A 25,046-nucleotide genomic window follows, 5' to 3' on the forward strand; every position below is an offset into this window, starting at 1 on the left:
GATGTGATGATGACCACAAGAAACAGATCCGTGTAGGTCAACTGGTAAACAATAATACCCAGTTTGCAGGACTCACTGCATACAAAGCATCAAGTCTTATTCTATTCACTGTTGGGTTCAGAAAATATTATTTTAAAATAACCAACCCAGATATTAATAAGATCCCCTATTTACACTATGTGGCACTGGTCATTGATACTGTGTCACTGGCACTACAAAGGACAGGAGAGGAGAGGAGAGGAGAGGAGAGGAGAGGAGAGGAGAGAAAGCAGATGAGCGATCAGCCCGACAACACTGCTGTCAATCAAAGTGATACAGGCCCAGGGCGAGGAGTCAGTCCTCTAAAGCCAACTCTAAAAGTACCCTGATAACCTGAGCTGAGAGGATTAGCTTTATAATCTCGAACACTGTCAGGCTAAATCAGGGCCTGTGTGCCCCCTGCTGCTTATTACTACATCAGTAAATCTGGGTCCTATGGCAGAGTGAGGAGTTCCCTCATGCTGTGCTGCAGGACGGATCATTCTGCACTGGAAGGGTTTCAGAGACAGTGCAGTGATCTGGCTGTGAGAGTCTGCCCAGAGACTGATGATGAGGTTTGAGCATTTGTCTCATTGCAACATAAACACAACACAGACATTTACTCCATGCTGTTCAGTGGTGCAGTGAGGCCAGGTCAATGTATTGTACTTAAGTTCAAGAGAGCAGGGGTTTAAAGCCCCTGGGAAATCAGTGAAAATGTTTTTTAAAAAATGCCCTATTCCATAAACTTAAAGAAAGTGAAAAAAAGTTCCTGGATCTGCCACCTGATCTCGATCTGCACCAAAATTAAATTGAACCCATATTGCATCTTTCCAACTTTCGTGTTAATCTGTCCAGTAGTTTTTGTATAACAATGCTCACAAACAAACGGGGTGAAAACACAACCTCCTTGGCGGTTATGAATAAAAACATTAACAACAAGATATAAAATAATATAATCCAATGGGGAAATTTGCAATATTACAGCAGCAAGAGACAAAAATAGGCATCAGTAAGTAATAAGTAACATGAAATATGTAAGTGTAAGGATAATAATACTTAAGTGTAAGGAATAGAAAGAAAATAGAAAAAAATGAATGGAATAAAGACTAATATATACAGTGTAACAACAAGCAAACGCAGTGCGAGAAGATTTTAGTCTCCAAGAAAGAATTGAGAAAAACTGGGAGAACATTGATTTTCCACATTAACCCGAACACATAATCAAGCATATCCGTTTGTTCTGCATGAAAAAGTAGCGTAGCTGTTAAAGTACCACGAAAACAGACCTCTGAGTTTGTTCAGCTGATGTACTCGTGCTAAGCTGCAGCAATGAAGGAGTTAAGGATGGAGTGATGTGCACTGCAGGGTGGAGGATGAGATATCATATACTCTGGTCACAACAAATACACAGCATGACTTGGATGTTTCTCTGAGGGAGATTGTGCACAGGTTTTTAAACGCTTCAGAGACAAAAGAGCCTGACAAGGTGAGTGGACTTATTTGTCTTATTACTAGATGATCACGTTTAATGTATCTCTCTATGTTTTCAATTTTCATTTTTAAAAAGTCTTGATTTATAGTTATACTGTATGTGAAACTTCAAATGCTATCTGGTGTGTATGCATCTGTATCCAAACCCATCCATTAGTGCAATCATATCTTACTAGAAATGTATTTGCTAGAGATTAGGGAGGCTGCTTTGCACCTACGGGTGAGTGCACTTCCTCTGTGTGTCTTTCTTCTCCAGGCCTGATCCACTGAGAAACATGAGAAGAGGAGATTCGTTTCCTTTTAAGAGTGAGCTTCTCGACTCGCCCTCTCTCCGTCTCTCACTATCGCTCTCTGTAATGTGGCAAATGGCTTTCTCTTGCGTTGTTGACCTCGCTCTCAGATATGACTTTGTGAGAGAGCCCAAGTGGGGGCTCGGCCAACATTGACAGTGAGGTGTCTGAGAAAAGCCAAAACAAGAAAAAGATAAAGACAGCAGAGTGTGGGTCTATGAGCCCAGTACTTTGGAAATAAATAATGAATGATGACACTGTGGATGATGATGTATAGTCAACCCCACGTTTCCATTTGTGCAGACTCACAGACACACACTCACATTAGCACAGTGCAGAGTGAGCACCATTAAGCTACACCCCACATTAGTGTCTGATGATTCTCCCTGCAGAGCTGCACTTTAACACAGTTTTCCAGTCCTCAGATCTGATGCTTCCTAAACCAGACACTTTGATCAATTAAGACAAAGGCTCCTGCAATGATGAATACAATATTTCATCTTCTGTGTCATTAGACAGAGAGGATTTCCACAAAACTTAATGAAAAAATGTGGTATGGGCCAGAAAAAAAGACAGACTAAATCTGATCAAGATCAGGGGGTAGATTCAGGATTTTTAAAAAAAGTGCCCCCTTTTTTTAATCATTGTGTGATAGAGAGGTTTTCATGGGAATAGTCATGGTTCTTGCAACACATGATATTTATGTGTGTGAAACTTGCACCTTGATTGAATTTTAGGGGCCTGTTGGGGGGAGGGGGAGGGGGTATGGGTTATGGGCTCTACCAACTGCCATTGTAGTTTCTGAAATATTATCCCTTTACAAATATTATGGATCAGAAGCATTATAAAAATGATTAATATCTTACATGTGATCTGAACTGCAGTAGTCTACAGGAAATGAACATCAATGTGTGTTAATGGCCGTCTGTGTTACAAGAGATAGAACAATGAGTGGTTTGTAGCCTTTTTTGGATAATTCAAGCATAGAGAGACGCAGCATGTGCTTTTTCACTCTCAGCCATATCATTGTTATACTTCAAGGAACTCGACCACATGTGCATCACAAGCAGATATGAGAAATCACCTCGTTGTTGAGCTAAAGCGTTTATGCGCAGCATATGCTTCCATTTGTCACAGATTATGATCTGAGGCCATGATTTATTATATGCTGGTTAAACAGCCTGATGAATACAGTATCCATATGAAGACTATTTAACCATACTGGCAACAAAAGGAGTATTCTCACTATTAACAAAGAAGAAGCTTGTGCATAGTGGTGTACGAAAGGTCAGTGTGGTGTTTAAAAGTGAGCAGTGTTTTTTCCAAGTCCACGAAGGCGTCTGCAGGTGGACAGGACGTTGTAGCTGGCCGTCAATTGTTGGGTCAGGCGGCTATTCTCACTCTCCAATTCTTTCACCCTGCTCTGAAGTTGTTGACGCCTGAGTCATGCTCGCTGATTGGTGGCACGTCTCTTTTCTCTTACTCTGATTTCACAATATTGACAGGCCTCTGCTGGTGACATGGTGGACATAAGTGTACCGAACTCCCATGTTTCCAGGGAGATGATGAAGTCAGGATCCAGGCTTACACTGAGATCACTTGTGTCGATCTTGGTTACCAGGATGTCACTGTCAGAGTCAGTATCAGTGCCAGTGTCAATATCAGCGCCCACTGATGGTGGTGGATCGGTGGTGTCATTGAGGAGGGACAGATAGTCAACGCCATCCAGCAGTGACCATGAGGAGCAGGATGGTTGTGGACATGGGGACAACACACCTCTTTGCGAATCAGTTGGTGACATGGGGGTGAGGGGTACATCAGCTGGCATGCTGACGGATGAGGGTGGCTCTGGGTGTTGAGTAACCGTGTCTTCTGTGAGCAGACGATACATTATGGAAGATGTCGGAGGACATGGTGCAATTTTTTCCTCGCCTGGCTATTGTTATGTGAGTGCTGAACAAAACATATGGTCCTAGTCTTATTGTGATAACATCAATCTGTGCCCCAGTGTACAGAGGCATGCATAGAGCTTTCTGTAGTTGTGCCATGTCATAGATATATTTGAGTGAGACAATGCAATGCTCCAGGTTTAGTCCTTGCAGCAAAACATATGTACTGTTCTTGTATGCCATCTGCCATACAAAGGTGTTGGCAGTAACGGATATCCTTTGAACTGCACTGATTGGCAGTTATATTGTAACTCAGTTTTGGACTTTTTAAGTGATATAGGGCCATATGGTAAAAGGTCTAGTATTGGTTGAAGGTTTTCATTATATTGTCTTTCTGCTTTGTCTTTCTTTTTACGTCGCGTCCTAGTCATATTATTTCTTGTCGATGTACGTTCCATTATTTGATTAGTTAGTTTGTTCCGATACTTCTTCATGCCTTTGTGGAATATTCATAGCTTCGTACATGCTTTCACATGACAGTTGTTCTACTTCTAGTTTGGCCATAATGACACCTTATTCTATGTCATTAAGCACTGTATTTTTTCTTTAAATCAAACACCTGAAATGAGTGTGCATCCGTACCGTCTTCACCTACTCTTACCCCTCTCTTTATTTAATTACTCCCATTCAGTGCTTTACTTTGTTCAGAGGCTTGGTTAACCAAACCAATCCTCCAACATGCATTGCACACATTTAGTAGGAACTCATCCATTCTCTCCGCACCATGGTGTACCATATCTAGCACGCTGATCATGCATCAGATATGTTCTGCATTGAATTTTTACCCCGCCAGGGATTTTTAGTTTTTAGTAGGGTTTTGCATTTAGATCAATTTGTTTCAGTAATTTTAACTAGGTTCTTTAAACGAAATAAAAATCATAATTTCCACACCTGGGCGGAATCCTGCACTCAGACATTCACCTCTGAGTTTTATGACCACTGATGTTCTGAGATGCAGGTCCGCCCCGGTTGAGGTTCCTCAGGTGCTCTGTCTCTCCTATGCTGGCTCGCTATTAAATGTTGGAGATAAAAAGTCTAATACTGGGCCAGATACTAACTACTGGTTATCAGTCCAACTCTGACACCATTATAAATCTTAGTCTTTGGAGGCCTTTGATCTGAGCCTTTAATCAGTATGACTTCATGTACCATTATCAATCGTAGTCATTGGAGGCCTTTGATCTGAGCCTTTAAACGGTTTGATCTTATTAGCCTGCCGCTGTAACTGTTTAACATGTCTGAACAAATATTATAAGTACATAAGCTTGCAAAGAATTAATGTATACAGAATTTTCTACAACAGACCCTAGTCGAGATATCATCTGTATAGTGCTTCACTGAGTCTGACCTGAGAGGACAACATCCACAGATATGGCTTCGGGTAAAGGTAAGCTTAGACCTCGTGAGATATACTGGAGACATGTTATGCAAGATAAAAAGCAAAATGCTCGTAAACTAGAGTTAAGCTTTAGACTTAACTTTCTACAAAAAGGAGTAAATCAGCAGTTAAGTTTGACAGCATTTTTTCTTTGTCCATTAAATGTCAGAAAAATGTCTAAAACAACTTCCCAGACTCCAAGTTGATGTTTACGAGTGTATTTTTTGTGATGTTCAGTTCACTGTCAGTAATGACAAAGGAAAACTAAAAAAATCGAACATTTAAGAAGCTTCAGCCATCAAAACATTTTGTTTTTTTGGTCTAAAAGTTTTATCATCCAGCTCAGCAGCATGACAAAATATGTTTTTGTAGAAAGTAGTGGATACTATAGGCCTAGCTAGCTAGGCGCTAGGGACAGTACAATTAGCATTTCAGCATGATGCTAATGTTTTATGTATAGTGTATGGTGTTAGCTAATAGGCTAGCTAGTGTGTGGGTTTAAAATACATTATACTATCAAGATGTTGCTCCATTGATCAAATTTAAGTACTGCTAATTTGCAAGACCCAACCTTATCTAGTTCATTTCATTGTGTAACAGATTTGAGCTTTGATGTATTAATGCAATTCAATTGTTTTGTTGTATTGTTTTGTGGTAAAGCAAAACAAACAAAAAACCCACAAACAACAATCAAAACAAAAACATTTTTCCTTGATGTGAACAATTAAGTTCCTAACCTGGACATGGGATGGCGTTGTCACACTAACTGTGACTACACAACGGTTTGACAAAAATTAGGGTAAATGTGTGAAAAGTGTGTGTGTGTTTGTTTCATAGAAATGATTTCAGGTATGTAGCCTATGTATGATGAGCGGACAGTTAATAATTCAAAAGGCCATCATCTCCAGATCAATACCAGTCTATGAGCCTGTCCCTTTTCACAGTGTGTTGTGCCATAAAGCTCCATAGCAGCATTGATGCACACAGCTGTTGTCAGGCCAGTGTTGTGTGTTTGGAATGATAAGCTTCCTGGAAGCACCCGGCACAGTGGAACATTGGCGGACATGATACCACGCAGCATGCAGGCCTTTCTCTGTTGTTGCACCAGCACTCCACTGACCAACACTGCATCCTGTATCACTCAGGATATCAACAAGACACTGTCAGTTCAGCCAGGTTATCTCAAAGCAGAAATAGACAGTTCTCTGTTAGGTATGGCTGCTGCAGTATATAGGTCAGAGTCTGGTGAACGACTGTAAACTGATGCACTGTTTCCAAAAGGACATCCTGTTGATAGGCTGCGGTGCTGAAATGAACTGTATTGTGAGGAGACAGTGATAATAGCTCAGGAAGATTTACATTCCTGCAAAGCGTCATGACTGGAATTTTCAAAATGTCATTGTACCAGTGCACAATTTATAATGCTATTAGCATAAGTATGGTGGTAATCCATGTGAATATTCCACTGGACCAGCTAATGTTTCCTTCACAGTATCACATAACAGTCATTTGCTAATAATACTCATATTGTTGTGACATCTTTTATAATAGAAGGGACTTTTTAAAAAGAAAATATACCCAAGACTGAAAAAAACAATGAAACTAGATAATAAAATAATAATAAAGTATACTACATGAATTGGCAGTTGATGTAAATTGGCGAAGATAGGAATGAAATGTTTTTGGTCTGCTATTCTATTCACTGGCTACAGACTATTTTGTGCGACAAAAGTATAATTTTTTTCACTCCAGCGCTTGATTGATTTTCCTTAGGCTGCACAAGTCATTTTCTTTTCCATGAAAAAAGAACATTAATGTGATAGACGATGTCTGACGTAGCAGTGACAGTCCTGGTTGGGTAGGAACAAGAAAGCCCAGATAGACTGAAAACCCAGCAGTGTGCAGAAGTTGTTTTATATCTTTTAATATGGAGTTTGGAGAAAGAAACCAACACCTTTTGTTTTGTTAATGTTTTGAAAAGTTACCCTGCAGCAGGACATCTGCAACAACCGCAGCGCTTCAATGTCACTTGAGCCCATTTTGAGCAGTTCACACAGAGCTCTGCAGGTGGTGACCCTGTGCAGCAGTTTACTCTTGAGTTTCCTGCATCCAAACCCTCACACAGGTACAACTGTGTGTTTACAAAACAGCAGAAACCAGACAGAGCAAGTGGAGTCCATGTGGGGGAAACAGGTTGTCTCTGTGTCCTGTGATCACATGTCATCTCACTATACCGTCTGCCTTCCTGCAGACATGCCTCGCCAATTCCCAAGGGTAACTCTTAGCGAGGCGCAAAAAGAGACTCAGATGCTGGCGGAGAAGGTTTATGCATCTGCGTTAAAGGAAGAAGACACCAAAGATGCCTTATCAATGTTCACCGTGCCTGAGGACTGCCCCATCGGCTTCCAGCAAGCCATGGAGCACGAGCTGCTCAAGGAGCTGGCAGAGCAACAGTCAGAGCAGTCTACCAAGAGGTAGGTCTTTCTCCTGGTGTGGCACCAAATCACAGACAATCATCTGATCCACAGATCAATGTCATAAATGATCTTTTTTTTTTGCAGGAAGAAAAGCTTGAGGATGATTCGCTCCCAGTCATTGGGCCTGCAGATGCCAATGAGTACAGATTGGACGAGGCCAGTGACTGTTACACCATACCTGTCCCCAAGCTCCACCTGTTCATCAGTGACAGAAAACCGCCCTGATTACCAGAGGGTCACTATTAGTGGTGATTACTGTGCTGGAGTAAGTACTGTAAACCCCAGCATTAACCTCTGATCATTAGAGTTAGAGAAATGAATGGCCTTGCAGATTTACATATACATACATTTGCACAATTCCCAGTTAGCTGAGACGGGACAATACTTTGCCTGATTGTGTTTTGTGTCCTTTCCCCATTCAGATCACAGTGGAGGACTATGAACAGGCTGCCAAAAGTCTGTTAAAGGCCCTGCTTATTCGTGAGAAATACTCAAAGCTGGCCTATCATCGGTTCTGCAGAACAACGACCCAGTTCCTCTGCAGTGCTGAAAACATTCCATGGAGCGAGGAGGATGAGGTTCAACCAGGTTTGAAGCGTTTGAAGCATTGATAATGTATATATATATAAAGATGAATGACATGACAGCTCGCTGTAAGTGAAGCCAAAGTGTCTTGATCGCCCCCCTGGTGGCTGGCTACAGTATTGGCCATATATCCCACCTCCTTCATGTTAGCAGATGGGACATGGACCAAACTACAATGTCAAAATACACGTTAAATACATTTTTCTCATCACACTAATGTTTGTTCAAGTACAATTTTTTTTGGTAGATTTGGTTTTAATTAGTAATTTGAGGCTATAAAAAATGGGGTGAAATGTAATGATTGACAGCTGAGACTGACTTGTGATTGGCTGAGCATGCCTGTGGGACCTTGCTACTGCGTCCCAATCCAAAGATTGCTACTACATAGACTCCAAATGACGACTTTGGCACAAAATGGCAGCATTCATGTCTGTGTTATCTTGGCTTCATTTCTGGATAGTGGGAGGAAGTAGAGACGCGTCATCCATCTTTATATGCAGTCTACGGTTTGAAGCACCACTCACTGATTTCTTATTGTGGTTTATATGACAGTAACATAACAATGCTGTGTCCTCCAGATATGTGCCCGTGTCCATTAGGTGATGAAGATCCCTACAGCATGGACAACATCCCAGAGAACCTCAACTATGAACTGAAGATGAAGGATGGAATAGTGAATGTGTACGACAACGCTGAGGCGCTGATACAAAACCAGCCCCATGACCTTCCTTATCCTGACTTAGAAACATTCGCCATCGACCTCGGCCATTTGCTGGCCATGATTGCAGATGGACCCACGTAAGTTGACGCTACAGTTATGCTGGTTGGAAAAAAAAACAGCCCTTGTTGCAAAACTGGTTGTTTCTGCCTCAGTAGAACTTAATCACACACGTACGAGTTGCATACGATGTAAACCAAGCTCCACTTTCATTTTACAGGAAGACTTACTGTCACAGACGACTAAATTTCTTGAGTTCAAAGTTCTACCTCCACGAGATGCTCAACGAGATGGCCGAGCTAAAGGAGCTGAAAAGTGTTCCTCACAGAGATTTCTACAATGTCAGGAAGGTTAGTCCAACCACCGATGTTATGTAGAGTTTGAAATCCAATATAGTTTCCCAAAGATTACCTCTGTAAAAAAATACTTAACATATGATGTTACAGTCTGAAGAATGACATTTTAAAGCATATATTTTAAAGCAGCCTATTTGTCCAGCAGCCTGAACATATTGCTTGTTTTTCTCAGGTGGACACGCATATTCATGCAGCTGCCTGTATGTCTCAGAAACACCTGCTGACTTTCATTCAGAAAACGTATAAGACCGATGCCGACCGTGTGGTGCTGGAGACGGCCGGACAAAATATTACTCTGCAGGAGGTTTTCCAAAGCCTCAATAAAGACCCATATGACCTGACTGTGGACTCTCTGGATGTACATGCGGTGAGAAAAGAAGTTTCTTTCTTTCATGCATAAACGTGTACATTATGTTCTCATAAAAAACTGTGCTGTGTTAATTAATGATGGTGGTATTTTTGTCAGAATGTGGCAAAATAGGAATTTCATGTAAAAAGAATCTCTCTGCGGTTTTTAATAGTGTGCAACAATGGCTGCCGACTTTTAGGAAACCTCTGGTTCTGGAAGCAAAAAAAAAAAAAAGCTGAAAAAGGAAAGAAGGAAAAGGACTATACAGATTTTTTTGGTTTAATAGTGAAGGAACTACGTATCCCATAAGCCATTGCAAATGATCCCTTGCAAAAGACTCAGCAATTCTTGAATTTAACCTCGTTGGAGTAATTTTCACCCCTTTGGACACTTTTTCAACTCTATAAAACGGCACCATGTTAGAAATGGAAAACATGATCGCTCTGTGGTAAATTGAATGCTTTAACGCTGAGTGATCTGATTGTAGCTAACATGGTAATAGCGAGCTCCACCAACCACAGGCGTCAGGTAGTGCAGTACCCGAATGCAAATCTTAAAAAGCAGTTCTACAGGAGGATAAAATGTTGTTTCACAATCTCGTAGCCTGTGTGAAGTCTACCTTGGATGGTTGATAGATCTCTATCCAGAAAATGAATGGGACATTAAGATCTGGAACAACACTGTTGAAAAAATACCAGAATAAGTACTTTTCCATACCTGACCACCCAGGGTTTATAATTATTTATAATTTATTTGTAATTCACGCATTTTGTTCCCAGGGGAGACAAACCTTCCACCGGTTTGATAAGTTCAATTCCAAGTACAACCCAGTGGGCGCGAGTGAACTTCGAGAAATCTTCCTGAAAACAGACAACTTCATTAATGGAGAGTATTTTGCTCGCATCATAAAGGTATCAAGTCATGTTATCCTGCAGTTTAAGTCAGAACGGATGCAGGGACAGTTGAATACACTACTTCTCTCTTTTAATAGGAAGTGGCCCATGACCTGGAGGAGAGTAAGTATCAGCATGCAGAGCCTCGTGTGTCCATCTACGGACGCTGTCCAGAGGAGTGGGACAGTTTGTCCAAGTGGTTCATCCATCACAAAGTCCACTCTCCAAACATGAGGTGGATCATTCAAATACCCAGAATATAGTGAGTGCCACTGATAATCAAGAGTCGAATTAAAAATAATTTGTGAAAATATGAAATCTTGAAATTGCCCAAATGTTTTTTTATGTTTTTTCAGTGACATTTTCAAGTCGAAGAAGCTGGTACCTAATTTTGCCAAGATGCTGGAGAACATTTTCCTTCCTCTGTTTGAAGCCACCGTTAATCCACAGGACCACAGAGAACTGCACGTTTTCCTCAAATACGTAAGATGTCCTAAAAGATGAATTTTCACTGCTATTAAAGTACTACCACTTTACATTAACTTAGTTAGCATCCAGTATACAAATGTTTGATAATATTTAATAATATAGTATAGTACAATTAAATGTAGTATAACACATTTGTAGTAATACAAAAGAAGTCTTACACTTTTTGATTGTATTTGACTGTAAGAAATTACATTTGTGACGTTTTATTTTTTCCTTGACATTCGCCAGACTTCAACTCCACCATTTTTTGTGTGTGTGTGTGTGTGTGTGTGTGTGTGTGTCTGTGTGTGTGTGTGTGTGTGTGTGTGTGTGTGTGCAGGTGTCAGGCTTTGACAGCGTCGACGACGAGTCCAAACACAGCGATCACATGTTCTCCTTCAGGAGCCCGAAGCCAGAGCAGTGGACTGCAGACGACAACCCTCCCTACAGCTACTACCTGTTCCACATGTATGCAAACATCATGGTCCTCAACAACCTCAGGAAGTAAGAGCTCATCCACCTCATCCTCCTCTTACTACACACACCTCAGTACAGGACAGTTGACTTTACGGTCTGTGGCAGCCGACCTGGTGAGTCCAGCACCAGTGGGGGGGACACTTTACTTTCTAGAGCCCTCATTGAAAGAAGTGATCAATCATTGGACAGCAAGAGGATTCCAAGTATAGAACAACCGGCTGATGAGAGTAACCGGAGCATCTCAATATAAAGCTGATATCTATAAACACAAGGATGAACAGAACGACACTCTCTTCTGATTCTCTCGTGTATTGATCATGTATTATGTCCTTGTGTGTCAGGGAACGTGGACTGAGCACCTTCCAGTTCCGCCCACACTGTGGAGAAGCTGGATCCATCACTCATCTGGTCTCTGCCTTTCTCTCTGCTGACAACATCTCACACGGACTCAACTTGAAGAAGGTACTTGACATGTGTCAAGAGGGTTATTTATAAACCTACTGTTACAGTTTAAAGTTCAGATGCAGAACTAATAAGGAACAAGGAGTAATGCTTCCCAGAGCAGGGAGCAAACAGCGCCCCCTCCTGGACACGGGCTTGGGAACTAAAGGTGGTCTTAATTTACGATGGTGTTTCTTTGCATCACTTGTATCATAGAAGGGAAGTAACAAGTGAGCAACAAGTAAGTAACAAGAGAACAATATAGGCTACAACTAAATGGTGGAATGAGCTCCCCATGGACATCCGGACATCAGAAAGTTTACACATCTCCCGCCGCAAACTAAAAACACACCTCTTCCGACTATACCTTGAATACAATTTTTAAACTAACAATTTAGTAGCACTTAAATGGCACTTACTTATATTTTGTAAGTCGCTTTGGATAAAAGCGTCAGCTAAATGAAATGTAATGTAATGTAATGTAACAACCAATGTTTTATTATTATTTAACTTCCTTCCTCTGCTTATTGTTCTCTTCTCTATTGGCTCATCCAACTATTTTTATTATCTTTTTTTTCTTGATTATTTTTCCTTTTGACTTAATTATTCTTTCTTTTAATAATATTAGTAATATGACCTTATTTTTAATCTTCCTCTTTGCCATTCGTATCGTTACCATTGACCAGAATAGGTTAGTTTGAGTGTCTCTTTACTTTAGACCGAAAAGCTATGTAGCTCAACACTCAAAGCAAAATTTTCTTGCTCCTGTCTGTTTTGAAATATTTGTTGGCTTGAGAGCAAGTTTTTTTTATCGAACGTGTTTATAATCGTGGTTAATGATGGATCAGCCTAAAATTTGAGATGGACATTATATTCCAAAAACACCGGAACCACAAAGTTCGGCCTTACGAAAAAAACATTGATGACAGTGACACACTGATCAATCTATAACCCAAACTGTCCAGATTAAACTGGACAATACGTATTTTACAATGTATAAAGAGATTATTATACACAATATACGATGATTATATACAATTATATATGTCCACGTATGTTTCTTCAGAGTCCTGTGTTGCAGTACCTGTACTACCTGGCCCAGATGCCAATTGCAATGTCTCCACTCAGCAACAACAGTCTGTTCCTGGAATACTCCAAAAACCCTCTGAAAGAGTTCCTGCACAAAGGCCTGTGTGTGTCCCTGTCCACAGATGACCCCATGCAGTTCCACTACACCAAGGTACACACAAACAAACAACACAGTGTTAATACAGACTGCCGTTCAGTATCTCCCATTCATCATGTGATATCATGCTAGACTCTAGCTAGAGCTTTGCAGTGCAGATCATTCTGATGTGTTGTTTGTGTGACTCTAGGAGCCACTGATGGAGGAGTACGCCATCGCAGCTCAGCTGTGGAAGCTCAGCACCTGTGATGTTTGTGAAATAGCCAGGAACAGTGTTCTGCAGAGTGGACTGTCTCACCAGGTACAGAGACACTTCCAATCCACATCTCCATCGCGTTTCAAAAACATTCAACCCATTCGTCTCCAAACAATTTTGTTATTTGTTGTTTATTCACAGGAGAAGAAGCACTTCTTGGGCGTGAACTACCTGAAAGACGGACCCGAAGGGAACGATATCCGGCGGACCAATGTGGCACAGATCCGCATGGCCTACAGACACGAGACACTGTGTAATGAGCTTAGCTTCATAGTGGAAGCGGTGAAGTCTGAAGTCGTAAATTCCCAAAGTGACTAAAACAGACATCACATTAGTCTACGCATGCTGAGCTCAAACTTACCTCCATTTAGCTTTATTTTGAAAAGTGCCATTTAGTGACTGCGATGGTTAAATAATAATAAAAAAAACATATCCAGTCAGTTAAAGTACAATGTTAAGCTGGTTCCATGTTGAAAAAAAAAGGTTATGGTTGGGTCTCAAGGGTTTAGACAAAACTGTACAGAGCTGCACGTGTGTACTATAGTTTCACATACTTGTCATTACACAAAACCCACTATGTATAAACACTTGTACTTTACACTCCATTTCATGATCGGGGTGTGTGAAATAAACTGTTGGAAACATGACAACTTTCAGGTGCTGTATACACTGCACATTGTCCATAAGAACACTTGTTGAGAGCTTTCCACACTGTGAGTTCAGACGGGTCAGAGAGATGGATGATGTCTGGGACACTTCCTCCGTCTCTGCCTTAAATAGAAAGAGGTCTCAGTGATAACTAAGCTGTTAAAAAAGTGCTTACAAAAGTTTATTTACATGGATCCTCACGGTCTACAGCAGCAAACACAGTGTTAAAATAGTAAAATCATCATTCTTTAAAATGATTGGATGGCAAACATCGCCATCTAGTGGCTGGGCAGCACCAGTTCATGACATCAGACGATAACAATTTACAAACACATCCAGTGCAACTTGTGCAAAAATAAAATGCACTTTAGGGTCATTCTGTTGCATCACTATCAGACAAATTAAGAGACACGTCTTTGTCCTCGTCCTCCACTTGTATCTTCTCCTCGTCCTGAGCGTCCTCCTCGGTTTGATCCACACTCTTCACACACGTCCAGTCTTCTGTCTCGATGGACTCCTGCTGCTGCTTCATGTCAGAGCTCTGAGACTCAACCCTTCTCCTGTTCAAAGAGAGGAAAAACATACCACATACTGATATATAGTAATAACCAAAGGAAAACAGATATGATAAAAGGAACAGATCACTATCATTCAGGACCAAATATAATTTAACAAATAAAAGACCTAGGTAATAGTTTTATATAGTATTTTCATATAGGAAACCACTTACGACTTCAGGTAGACAATGAGGATTATTGCAGTAAGAAGAAGGCCGCAGGTTGAGGTGATGAGAACAACCTTTCCTGGAACATTAAAAACATGAGAGGAACAGAACATCAGTCATAAAAAATGTTTATAAAAAAATAACATCCAAGCATTTATGATAAAAGGTCTTTAGTTATATATTTAATAAAAACAAATATCTGTTGTGGAGAAGACTCTTGTACCTCCTGCAGAGCGAATTGCACTGCCGATGTATCGGGCTGGTTCTCCCTCATGGTCTCTGGTTTGAGGAGCTGAGGAGGAAGAGGAGCGAGGCGAGGAGGAGGAAGACGCAGACTGTGTCGTCTGGGTGGAGTGTGTTTGCTCTGAGTGATCGCTGCTGCTCAGAGGGCTGGTAGTTGTTGCATCCTTCAATTGTGTTACTGCGTCTGTGAGTGAAGACCATGACAGATTGGATTATTTCCTATAAATACATGTCATTTAATGAATGTCAATCTGTAGAATTCATTTGTTTTAACATTGAGGGAAAACTTCTATCTGCCTCCCACTTGCAGCTATGTACTGATTTTGATAGTCTTACACAGCTGTACTGACACAGTGTAGGAAAATATTCAAACTATATTTCTGAATGGTTGTTATGGTACTTCATTGATAAACTAATTCAAAAATCATGTTAAAGGAACACATCACGACTGTGGAGGTTTTAAACAAACTCTTCACGTTCCCTCTGAATTCAACCTTACTATACTTTCAATATCTTCTCAGATTTTTATCCCAAAATATGTAGAATATTTAAAAAAGGCAGTGACTCTAAACTGAGTCTGAGATTTACACATTATATCTTCAATACCTTCCTGTAATTAAATGAGGGTTAAAGCACGAGAGAGAATTGAAGATAAACAAGTTAATACCTGATTCATTGAAGCAGAACACATCAAATTGTGTTTTCACAGAGGCCCGCCATGGCACCAAACCTGTCTGGCCTCGTCCACAGGTAGAAAGTGGCTTGATGCGGGGAACGACTGCAAAATGTTCATCAATCCATCCAAACCTAAACAAAATAAAAATATCAAAACCCATGACAACAGGCTTATTATCATCTGACTGAGCTGACCCTGTGCATTTCCTCTCTGGTCCTATACCTGCACGTTTCTAATCCTCTGTCGAGCGCGCTCTTCACTTGGGCTTTGGAGGCGATGTGCACTCCGAGGGACAAGCAGAGGCTCCGAGCTTCAGAGGCGTTGAAGGCGTACTGAGGCTGGTTGAGGAGATTTAAGGAGCTGACCTGGAAAACTCCAGCAATACTTTGGTTCATTGCTGGGAAAACTGGAACAAAACAGCAAATACAACATTTTCACATTCAGGTTTAACTGTAACATGATTAAAAAAAAAAAAAAACATTTTACTGCTGCATATACACGGTTAGTTACATTGTAGAAATATACAAAGTGATAAATCTTGGAAATGACTCACCTCGGATGTTGCTGGTGTCAACACTTTGACCAGAGATGAGTGAAGTAAAGGACAAGACAGATGTGAGGCAAAGCCAGATCATATTCATGACTGCTGCGAGTGGAGACGGACGACAAGTGCTGCACAGTTAATGTGTCTCCAAGCCAAATGACAGGGTTAAATAGAGTTGATTCTGTTCACTGGAGTCTCTGGGCGCTCATTGTCAGAAAGTAGAGGAAAAGGAAGAGGGAAGTGCTGCACACAAGTCAGATTATGAGACCATCATATGTCCTAAGAGCAGGCCCCGGGAGACAAAGAGATAAAACTAATATGTCAGCAGGACACAACGCTGAGAGACATTTATGTGGAAGGAAGGTTATCACAGGAACTTTCAATATTGGTGCTTTCATGAACTAGTGTGACCTTCACTTCTGGCAAAGATATAACAAAATAGAATGATGTGAGCAGTGGGAAAAGTGATACGAGTATTTTTCTCTTCCACGTACTCACATACGTACTTCACATTATATTATGTTAACCTTTGGTTATTATTATGTTTATATCAGTTAATGGAATGATTCTTTGCTCGCTGTAAAAGGAGTAGAATTTGCTCCGAGTCAGATCAAAGAAAGGAAGGGGGGAAAAAAACCCTTATCCTTATGACTTAGCTGTGACCTAAACAAAAAGGATCATTTGAGCTGCTCCCTAAATTCATGATTTTTTTTTATACTTGAACAAGAGCCTTAATTTGAACGCTTTAGAAATCCATTCCATTTGTTGGATGTAAGTTTTATGCTCAGAGCAGAGCACGTAAAAATCGAGTTAAAACCCTTATAGAAACTTGAAAATAACGTGTTGAAAATTGGTTTTCAACACGTGATAAAAGTCCGCACTCATAAAGCAAGTGATTTGCAGTGTTACTGACATGTGACTGTGGGCGCTCTGTCCAAATGATTTCCTCCCTCGGGGCCTCACTCAGTCATGATCACACTTATGATCTCTGGTGTCCTCCGATGAGCTTTCGGCACATGACGACATTCCCACTTCCACAAAAACATCTCTTCGCCAGCCCTGACGGCAGGAAATGACGCCAAGCGCGCTGACGAACACGCAGCCCTGTTTTGTCAGATGTGAGGTGTCAATGAGGCGTCCGGCGGGCACAGTAAATGACGATCTGGAGCTGTGGACAAGGACAGACAACTTCTCTCAAGGGGGAGATTTGTGCGTCTAAAGGGTCACATTAGGACCTTATATTGTTAGATTACAACAGTCAATGGTTTCCTCAGTTGATTAAGAGAGTCCAGTGGGATTATGATGGAATTTGGAAGTGATGGTTTTGGGAAGTGAATACACGCATGTTGATGTGTTGTTGGCTCTGCTTTGTCCCAAATAAACCGTGACCGTGTGGAGCCAGGACCACGGAACTGAAGCATCTAAAAGGAATTGAGCCATTATAACAATGTTTTCAATGAAAAAGATGAATTTGATAATTCATACCAATACTTTGACCTGTTCTATATGAATATTAATATATTTTCAAAAACTATTTATTTCAATTGCTTCCATGTCATGTGACCAACTGACTCCAGTCAGGTGCTGAATGGTATTGCTACTCTAGATCAACAGGACACACTATTGGACTTCAGTGGTAATGATATATATTTATCTGGGATTTGTTTGGAGTCAGTGGGTCACATGACATGGAAGTGATTCAGAACAATGTAGTTATCTCCTCTTCAAACGGGAATTTATTGATGGTCCCTAAGGGAAAGCCCTGTGATCCAGAGTGAATGTTGAATATTTGTCGTTAAGTTAAGTTAAGTTAAGTTAAGTTAAGTTAAGTTAAGCCAACTAGCTGCTGGCTCCAGCTGCATTTGTCCATCCAAGTTTAGTGGTTTTACTTTTCACCTTAAACTCTGAACAAGAAAACTGCAAATGTCACGTTAGAAAAGGGAGAACAGCGGTAATCTCCTTTCATGCACCTTTATTCAAAGGTGACGCGGAAGAGTGAAACATCCACAAAGAACCAACAACACAGGCAGAAACACATGTGCAAAGAAGATAAAAACACGTCTCATGCCGTCGACACAGTGCTCTCACAAGAAGAAGAAAATCTCTCAGTGCTCTGAAGACAATCCAAAAGGACTCAAACGAGAACCGTCAACTGCAAATCATCGCACTTACGGAACTACTCTGGAATGTGCTTATGTTTTATATTTAAGACTTTAAATAAACATGGTAGAACTTAAAAAACAGATCATAACAATTAATTCATTCCTCTATCTTTAAATAAGGATTCAATTATTATCTAATGAACATAAAAAGATTACACTTTAAAGCTGAAGTGGGGAACTTTCACATATAAATAGACGTTCGTCACATTCAAGCCCTTGTTAATTATTAGTTATGAATCAGCTGCAGGTGATTCTCTCTGTATTTCTACCAGCAAATTTGCCAAAGCTGAAGAGAAGAGCAGCTGTGGCGAAGGAGATGATGTCGGTTATGTGCTATAGAACTCAGGAACTGATGCTCCAGATAAAAAACAAGTTCTGCGTTCAGAGAAGAGCCGACAGTTATAAAAAGGAAACAATTGATGGCGAGGTCAAACACAAACTACCATTGGTGTGTAGCCTCCTCCAAAAATATAGCAGCCGTGTAACAGACTGTATAAAGATGGAGGATACGACTGCTCCCCAAAAGTGAAACCAAAGCACTCCGATCGCCCCCTGGTGGCTGGCTGCAGTGTTAGCCATAAATCCTGCTTCCTCCAGGTCAGTGGATGGGACATGGACCAGATCATTTCTTCTTATAGGTGGTTTCTGTCATTTTAGGGAGCTCTTATCACACATATGTGATCATTTTTTGGACAAGATTGGTTTTAATTTATAAAAATAGGATGAAACATCATGATTTACAGCTCAGACCATCTCACGATTGTGGTTGAGCACGTCCATCCACCAATCAGCACAAGATGGCAGTGTTAGTATATTTTGGCTTCACTTCTGGATAGTGGGAGGATGTGGAGACACGTCGTCCATCTTTATATAAAGTCTATGGTGTGTAGCGAATGCAGCCGTTTGCTCTACCTAAATATTGAATTACTGTCTTGTGTATGTGTAATTCCTCTCACTGCCAGAAGGGGGATATTACAGTTCAGCACTTCAGGTTTAACATTACAGTGAAATAAATATACATTTTTCCTGCTGTGGCATTAAATGAAAATGAAAATGCCATATTCATCATCCAAACTACCGGAATCATTATGTATGCATCTAATTTAAATACATATATTTCTTCACACTGCACTGGTCCCTAAACAGAAATAATCGTTTTCTCACCACAGCAAACAATACGTTGACTTTTCAATCCAAACTAAATAATAACTTAACGCTGACAACCAAGGGGAAGGCAACATTAACCGTGAAGCCTCCTTCTGACCCTCCAGAACCAGGGTCATGGATTCAAGTGAGTCCGGGTGTGATGATATGGTAAATGGACAGAGACAAAGAGTAACAGCGGCCCCTGTCACTCTGTGGCGGGGTTCTTTGGTCGTGGCGCTACACTCAGTCCGAACATCTTCATCTCGTGTGGTAGTTTACGTGTCCTCGCGTCTGTTGTAGTAGTGACTGAAGAAGGAAAAAATACTGATGACCAGACACATCACGACGAACAGCGTCAGCGCCATCCAGAGAAGTCTCCGATTCAAGGAAATCTTGGGACAATAGCGACCGAGGCGTGCCAGGACCTCCTCCATCCTCCTGTGACAAAGACCCCATAAAGAGCACAGTACTGTACATATCAGATATTTCAATCGCTGCTGACATTTTTACTTCCAGCAAGGAGGTTCTATTTTCATCTGTATTTGCTTCTCTGTTATTTGGCAGGACTACTTAAAAACTACTTAAGAGAATACCATGAAACTTTGTGGAAGGATGTGGTAAACTGTAGGTCTGGGAAGAATCTATTAAATTTTGGTGGAGATCCAGGTCAGGATTGCTTTTTTACATTGTGAGATAAGATCTATTCATTTCAACATTAATGTTACGGGTGTTGATATATTTACGAGTGTAATTTGGTGCAGATCCAAATGACAATCTGGATCTAGTGAATTTAATTTCATTGTGAGGCCTTTGTGGAGGTATGTACTCTACTGGGTACCATTCTAGTTTTTTTACATTCTCTATATTTACCTGTTTGTCTTAATTTTTCTTCCGCTCTCCTCGTCCTTATTTGTTGATTCTAGTAATTTCTCCGCAGTGTTTTCCTCCTCAAGCTTCTCGTCTTGATTAACTTTGTTCTGCTTCAGTCCTTCTTGGTATCTGCAGATTAAATGTTAACATTTACTGCATATGGATGAAAGAATGTCCACATAATCTAAATGTAAATGTTCCAATACACACACAGTACGACACAAGATTCACCTGCACCATATGAGTCATCGCATATTGCGTGTTTGTGTGTTGTCAATGAGCAGGAGACAAAAGGCCTCACCCTTTATTGTACGCCTCCTCCTCAATCTTCGCCTTGAGCTCGGCTCTGATCTCGGCTCTCATCTCCTCTAAGTTGACTGAGGGCTTGGCCGGCTCACTTTCCTGCTCCAGCACACTCTTTCCACTGCATTGTTTCAGATAGGAAAGAACAATCAGCCTTGGACACCATCACGGCAGCAGGCGTTACAAAACTGTGATGAGTGTACAGTTAGGTTCCATCACAACCCTGCATGTGGCCTTATCTTCTAATGGACAAACTGCAGCGTGGACTGAGTGGCAGCGTGCATTACAGGCACCATCATAGACAAGGAGAGTACAAACAGAGAAAAATGGAGCTGGCACTTAAAACAATTCCATCTCCTCAGAGAACATCGAGCGCAGACACTTGGGAGCTTCACTCAGTCTCACTTTGCAACCAGGATGTGATTAGAAGCGATGTCTGGACTTTGTCAAACTCTTGCACATATGTTTAGATTATGACCCTGGATAGCATATCCATCACCCACAGCAGGGTTGGATTATTATTTTTTGCTTTCAGGGTTATTTTCACCCCGCTGGTGCTTTCTCTGCAAGGCAAAGCACATCCTGAAGGCCACACAAACAGGTCGAAGGTCCCGCCGCAGCAGAAAACGCTTTTGATAAGGATGATTAGAAGTTCTGGGTTTTTCTTGGCCCATTGTTTCAAGGACTGTGGAGTGACCTTGGGAATGAAGGTATGTGGACATACTGTACATGCAGTGTGTGTCTGTGTGTGTGTATACGTGTGTGCATTCACAAAACACAACCAGAAAACAAAACATACCATTCAGCTGCTGGTTGTACCGCCTCTCTGGGAGTGCTGACTTTCATATCATTCGCTTCACACTACAGGAAGCGGATTTACAGAATTGTTATTATTATTTTTCTAACAATAGTACAAAATAACATGTACTCAATTACTGAAGTATTCATATCCTTCAAGTAAAAGTACCAAAACCATAGTAAAATAAAATAAAAATTACTACATTACAAGTGTTGCATTTACTGTGAGAGATGTTCTATTTTCGCTCTCCTGCAAACCAAGGGTTATCAAGTACATGTGGGTTGATTAATGGGGTTGGAAAGAAGAAAAATAGTGTTCTGTTAAACAAATTTGTGGTTATATTTTAGATTGTCTCTAATCTTTGCAGTTTTCTGTGAAACATTGGATTTTTCATCTTCGGAGTTTTGCCTCTTTGGTGGAACTGCTAACAACGCAAATCCATTATAAACATGAAAACCACATAAGATGTGATTTTGTGAATGTTATGATTCCAACTGTAAAGTAACTGTAGCGGTCAGATAATTACAGTGGAATAAAAAGTACAGTATTTCCCTCTGAAATATACTAAAGCAGTACAGTAGTTGAGTATAGTTACTTGCCATAAAACTTAATTAACATAGATTCATGCCTTTGGGCATCTTATTCCTTTTAACCAGTATTTTGCAGCAATACAAGATAGAGGGTTTACATTTTAAAACACTATTTATCCATTTTGCAGAAAAACAGTAAAAAAAATAAAGAGTTATAAGTTATGAGTAAATGTCCTTGGATAAATTTACTCTACTGACTTTAAGTCAGCAGTCATGCTGAGAGAGTGGGTGTCATGTCATTCAACGCATAATATGTCATTTCCCATCATTTCCAACAGGACAGGAGGACCTACCAGGACAGGAAGAGCAGCACCAGTAGTGGGGCCAAGGGCTGGGTTGGGGCCTGAGGACGAGCTGGGCCCTAGTAACAGGTTGGGGCCCAGGGCAGCTGTGGCTGGACTCTGACCTGGGATGTTCAGGAGGTTAAACTTCGGCACCACTGCTACACTCACCCTGCGTCTGGGCAGAGCCTGGAGAAGACCCAAGAAAAGAAACAAAACAGAACAGGCAACAGTGTTGGTGGTAAGAGCAGGAAATGAGAGCAGTCATGAAATCTTGTACAGACATTAAATTCAGAAATTACCTTTCCAAGGGTGAGGGACATTGATCTTGACGACCGTGCAACTCCATCATCTTCATGAAATAAGACAAATCCAGCATTACATAGGAACATGTGTAATGCTGGACTGCTGTAATAGGACTGTTCTTATGCTGCAGAGCTGCAGTGAAGCTGTGTACACAATATGTGTAAAGTGCAAACTGCAGTCAGGTTGAATAAGGTTCATGCTTTATCAAAGTCTTGGCTGGATATATAAAGCATAACAAACTTTTCATTTACAAGAAATATGATGTCAGTTGTTTGAGTGAGATTCATTCCCCGAGTTTTCCTTTGCTTTATCTGAATGTCGTCATCAGCGCGCGGTCTTACCTCCAGTGTCCACAGACCCACTATAACAGCGATTTGAGTTCTGGTTGGCCAGCTTCTTAAACTCCGTCAGCTCGGCATGATCCTTCTCATACGTCCGCTTCAGATTCTCCACATATTGCATCATGACCTCAGTGGCCTTGTTCATACGTTTCTCCTGTTGTACAGTGAAGGAGTTGGTCAATACAAAACTACATTACAGAATAGAAGCACAGAAACAGGAACCTACTGACAAAAAGCGTTTATTCTGCCATGAGCTTTGACATATATCAGCTGACTGACTTTTTATGATTATCAATATTTAGAACAATATCTAGATGTGCACTGGAGCTTGTTTCCTGAAATCTTATTGAAACAGGCTTGAAAGGAGTCAATGACTCAACCATTCAGAGAAATGTGCTGTAAAACCAAAACAATGAGCCAAAAGGAAAAGCGTCATAGAGCTGCCATGCGACAATACAATTGATTGTGTTTCATCGTATCTTTACCCAATCACTGGCTCTAAGTTATTTAACCACAGTAACTGGTGGTAAATATAATGTCACTGTTATAGTAACCATATGTTTGTCTCTTATTTGATCCAGCATGTGATAGTGTGAGTTCACAAGAAGAAGAAGAGTTTATGAATATCATTAAAAAGGCGTTGTTATTAATAGGTGGTAATTTATCTGAGTGGTTTAGGTGTATACATAACAAAAGACCATTATATTAAGGGAACAGTAAATTTGCCATGTTAGTGACGTTGGTCGTGGCCAAGACATCCTGCATGAGACGTTATCGTTCAATCCATGAGCTGTGCTGTGCATGTGCACAATGCAACATCTGTCCCTTAACAGTCGTGCATTGTCTCTTGTTTGCACCGTCATCTGCACGTGTTAGTAGAACTGCACCTGTCGAACCGCTCCGACGATCTCTGCCCGGCTGGAGAGGCGTGTGGCCAGGCGGTGCAGCACTGACACCGTCTCCGTGAGGCGCTGGTAGGCTTCGCGTTGCTCCAGGTTCTGGCACTGTGGCGAGGTCGTCTGCAAGAGACACACAAAATAGTCTCTCAGAAAAACAAAGTGCAAATCCCTGTCCCTTTAGATACCTGGGATGAGACTCTTTCTCAGACTAGATAAACATTTACTGTGGGAAACATGAGGTGATGGAACTCTTATGAGCCACAGAGGATTCTTCCTTTCTAGTGAGCTGATCTGATATTGGCTGTTTTGGAGGACCGACCTTCAGCGCTCCTTTGAACTCCTCCAGCTCTTTCTCTGTGTCTTCCTCAGTCATGTTCCTCTCCCTCTCCGCCTGTTTGAGCCGCGTCTCCAGGGTGTAGTTGTCATTACGATAAGCCAGTGACAGCTGGACAAATGCATTCTGCGGGGAGGAAGTATAAAGCAATATGAACAACACGTTTAGCGCAGAGGAGCTGCAGGCAAATCAGATGAATCCATTTCAAAAGTCTCCCACACCACTCAAAACACACATACACACTAAATGCATTGGAATGTATTATCATCTGTTAACGTGTGAGGGAGAATCGAGCAGCAGCTGAAGAGGAGCCTGGGGAACTGGCTGTGATTGTGACATTCGACCTCCTCGTGCTTTGCTGTGTTGATCAAAGCCTGTCTGCACAGTTTTTCCAACATACATGGGCAACAGCTGAGAGGAAATATATGACCTCTGACTGTCCTGATCCAGACACGTCCCTGGGGGAGCAGCCAGAGGGGCCGCAGCCTGAACCCTGACAGCGTCACTAACGTTTGCATTTGCTCCACAGGAAATCACTCCGGAGTCTCTTCGGTCCGATCAGGAACAGAAAAACACTTTCCTGTTGACAGGACAACGCCAAATCCAGGGAGCCAATTTTTACGACTGTGTAATGAACTACTTTGGTAACAAAACAGGTTTTGATAAACACGGGGCTGCACGTGTCAAGCGTTCAGCGGCGAGTGGAACAGTACATCTCCACTGTGAAGTGTTTGAATGGAGGTTTCTGCTCAAAGTAAACACATTTTTATGACATGTTGTTTTATTCTCATGTCCCCAGTCAATTACCGTAAATCATATTGAAGGCAAAAAATGAGAATATTATA

The 25,046-nt window shown here is 41.2% G+C and overlaps 3 protein-coding genes across 5 annotated transcripts in view; 1 reads left to right on the plus strand and 2 right to left on the minus strand.

Annotated features, from left to right (window-relative positions):
* The first annotated feature begins 1,385 nt into the window (after positions 1–1,385).
* Positions 1,386–13,980, plus strand: ampd3a (adenosine monophosphate deaminase 3a). Of its 2 annotated transcripts, none has more exons than XM_034579162.1 (15): positions 1,386–1,507; positions 7,381–7,603; positions 7,691–7,871; positions 8,029–8,194; positions 8,770–8,989; positions 9,130–9,259; positions 9,438–9,632; positions 10,394–10,525; positions 10,606–10,769; positions 10,864–10,990; positions 11,316–11,479; positions 11,794–11,914; positions 12,960–13,133; positions 13,270–13,380; positions 13,477–13,980. In XM_034579162.1, the coding sequence occupies exons 2-15, from the start codon at positions 7,383–7,385 to the stop codon at positions 13,651–13,653; spliced, it is 2,283 nt and encodes a 760-aa protein (XP_034435053.1). In that variant the 5' UTR covers positions 1,386–1,507; positions 7,381–7,382; the 3' UTR covers positions 13,654–13,980. The 2 variants fall into 2 exon arrangements, with proteins under 2 accessions (XP_034435053.1, XP_034435044.1); XM_034579153.1 differs by lacking the exon at positions 1,386–1,507 and adding an exon at positions 1,788–1,818.
* On the minus strand, positions 13,687–16,987 carry lyve1a (lymphatic vessel endothelial hyaluronic receptor 1a). The gene is made up of 6 exons (XM_034579175.1): positions 16,180–16,987; positions 15,849–16,032; positions 15,618–15,757; positions 14,931–15,134; positions 14,714–14,786; positions 13,687–14,543 (listed from the first exon to the last, which is right to left on the minus strand). The coding sequence occupies exons 1-6, from the start codon at positions 16,265–16,267 to the stop codon at positions 14,357–14,359; spliced, it is 876 nt and encodes a 291-aa protein (XP_034435066.1). The 5' UTR covers positions 16,268–16,987; the 3' UTR covers positions 13,687–14,356.
* Positions 16,988–19,127: 2,140 nt separating this feature from the next.
* mrvi1 (murine retrovirus integration site 1 homolog) overlaps positions 19,128–25,046 on the minus strand; it is a 28,160-nt gene continuing 22,241 nt past the window's right edge. For both annotated transcript variants that reach the window (XM_034579144.1, XM_034579143.1), the window contains exons 32-40: positions 24,187–24,327; positions 23,856–23,987; positions 22,969–23,122; positions 22,624–22,673; positions 22,334–22,510; positions 21,451–21,512; positions 20,650–20,772; positions 20,349–20,477; positions 19,128–19,916 (exon numbers count right to left, since the gene is read on the minus strand). In XM_034579144.1, the coding sequence (XP_034435035.1) occupies positions 19,754–19,916; positions 20,349–20,477; positions 20,650–20,772; positions 21,451–21,512; positions 22,334–22,510; positions 22,624–22,673; positions 22,969–23,122; positions 23,856–23,987; positions 24,187–24,327 (1,131 nt within the window). In that variant the 3' untranslated portion in view covers positions 19,128–19,753. The remainder of the gene's footprint in view (positions 19,917–20,348; positions 20,478–20,649; positions 20,773–21,450; positions 21,513–22,333; positions 22,511–22,623; positions 22,674–22,968; positions 23,123–23,855; positions 23,988–24,186; positions 24,328–25,046) is intronic.

The sequence above is a fragment of the Hippoglossus hippoglossus genome, chromosome 3 (genome assembly GCF_009819705.1).
Source record: "Hippoglossus hippoglossus isolate fHipHip1 chromosome 3, fHipHip1.pri, whole genome shotgun sequence".
In the NCBI taxonomy this organism is placed as follows: Eukaryota; Metazoa; Chordata; class Actinopteri; order Pleuronectiformes; family Pleuronectidae; genus Hippoglossus; species Hippoglossus hippoglossus.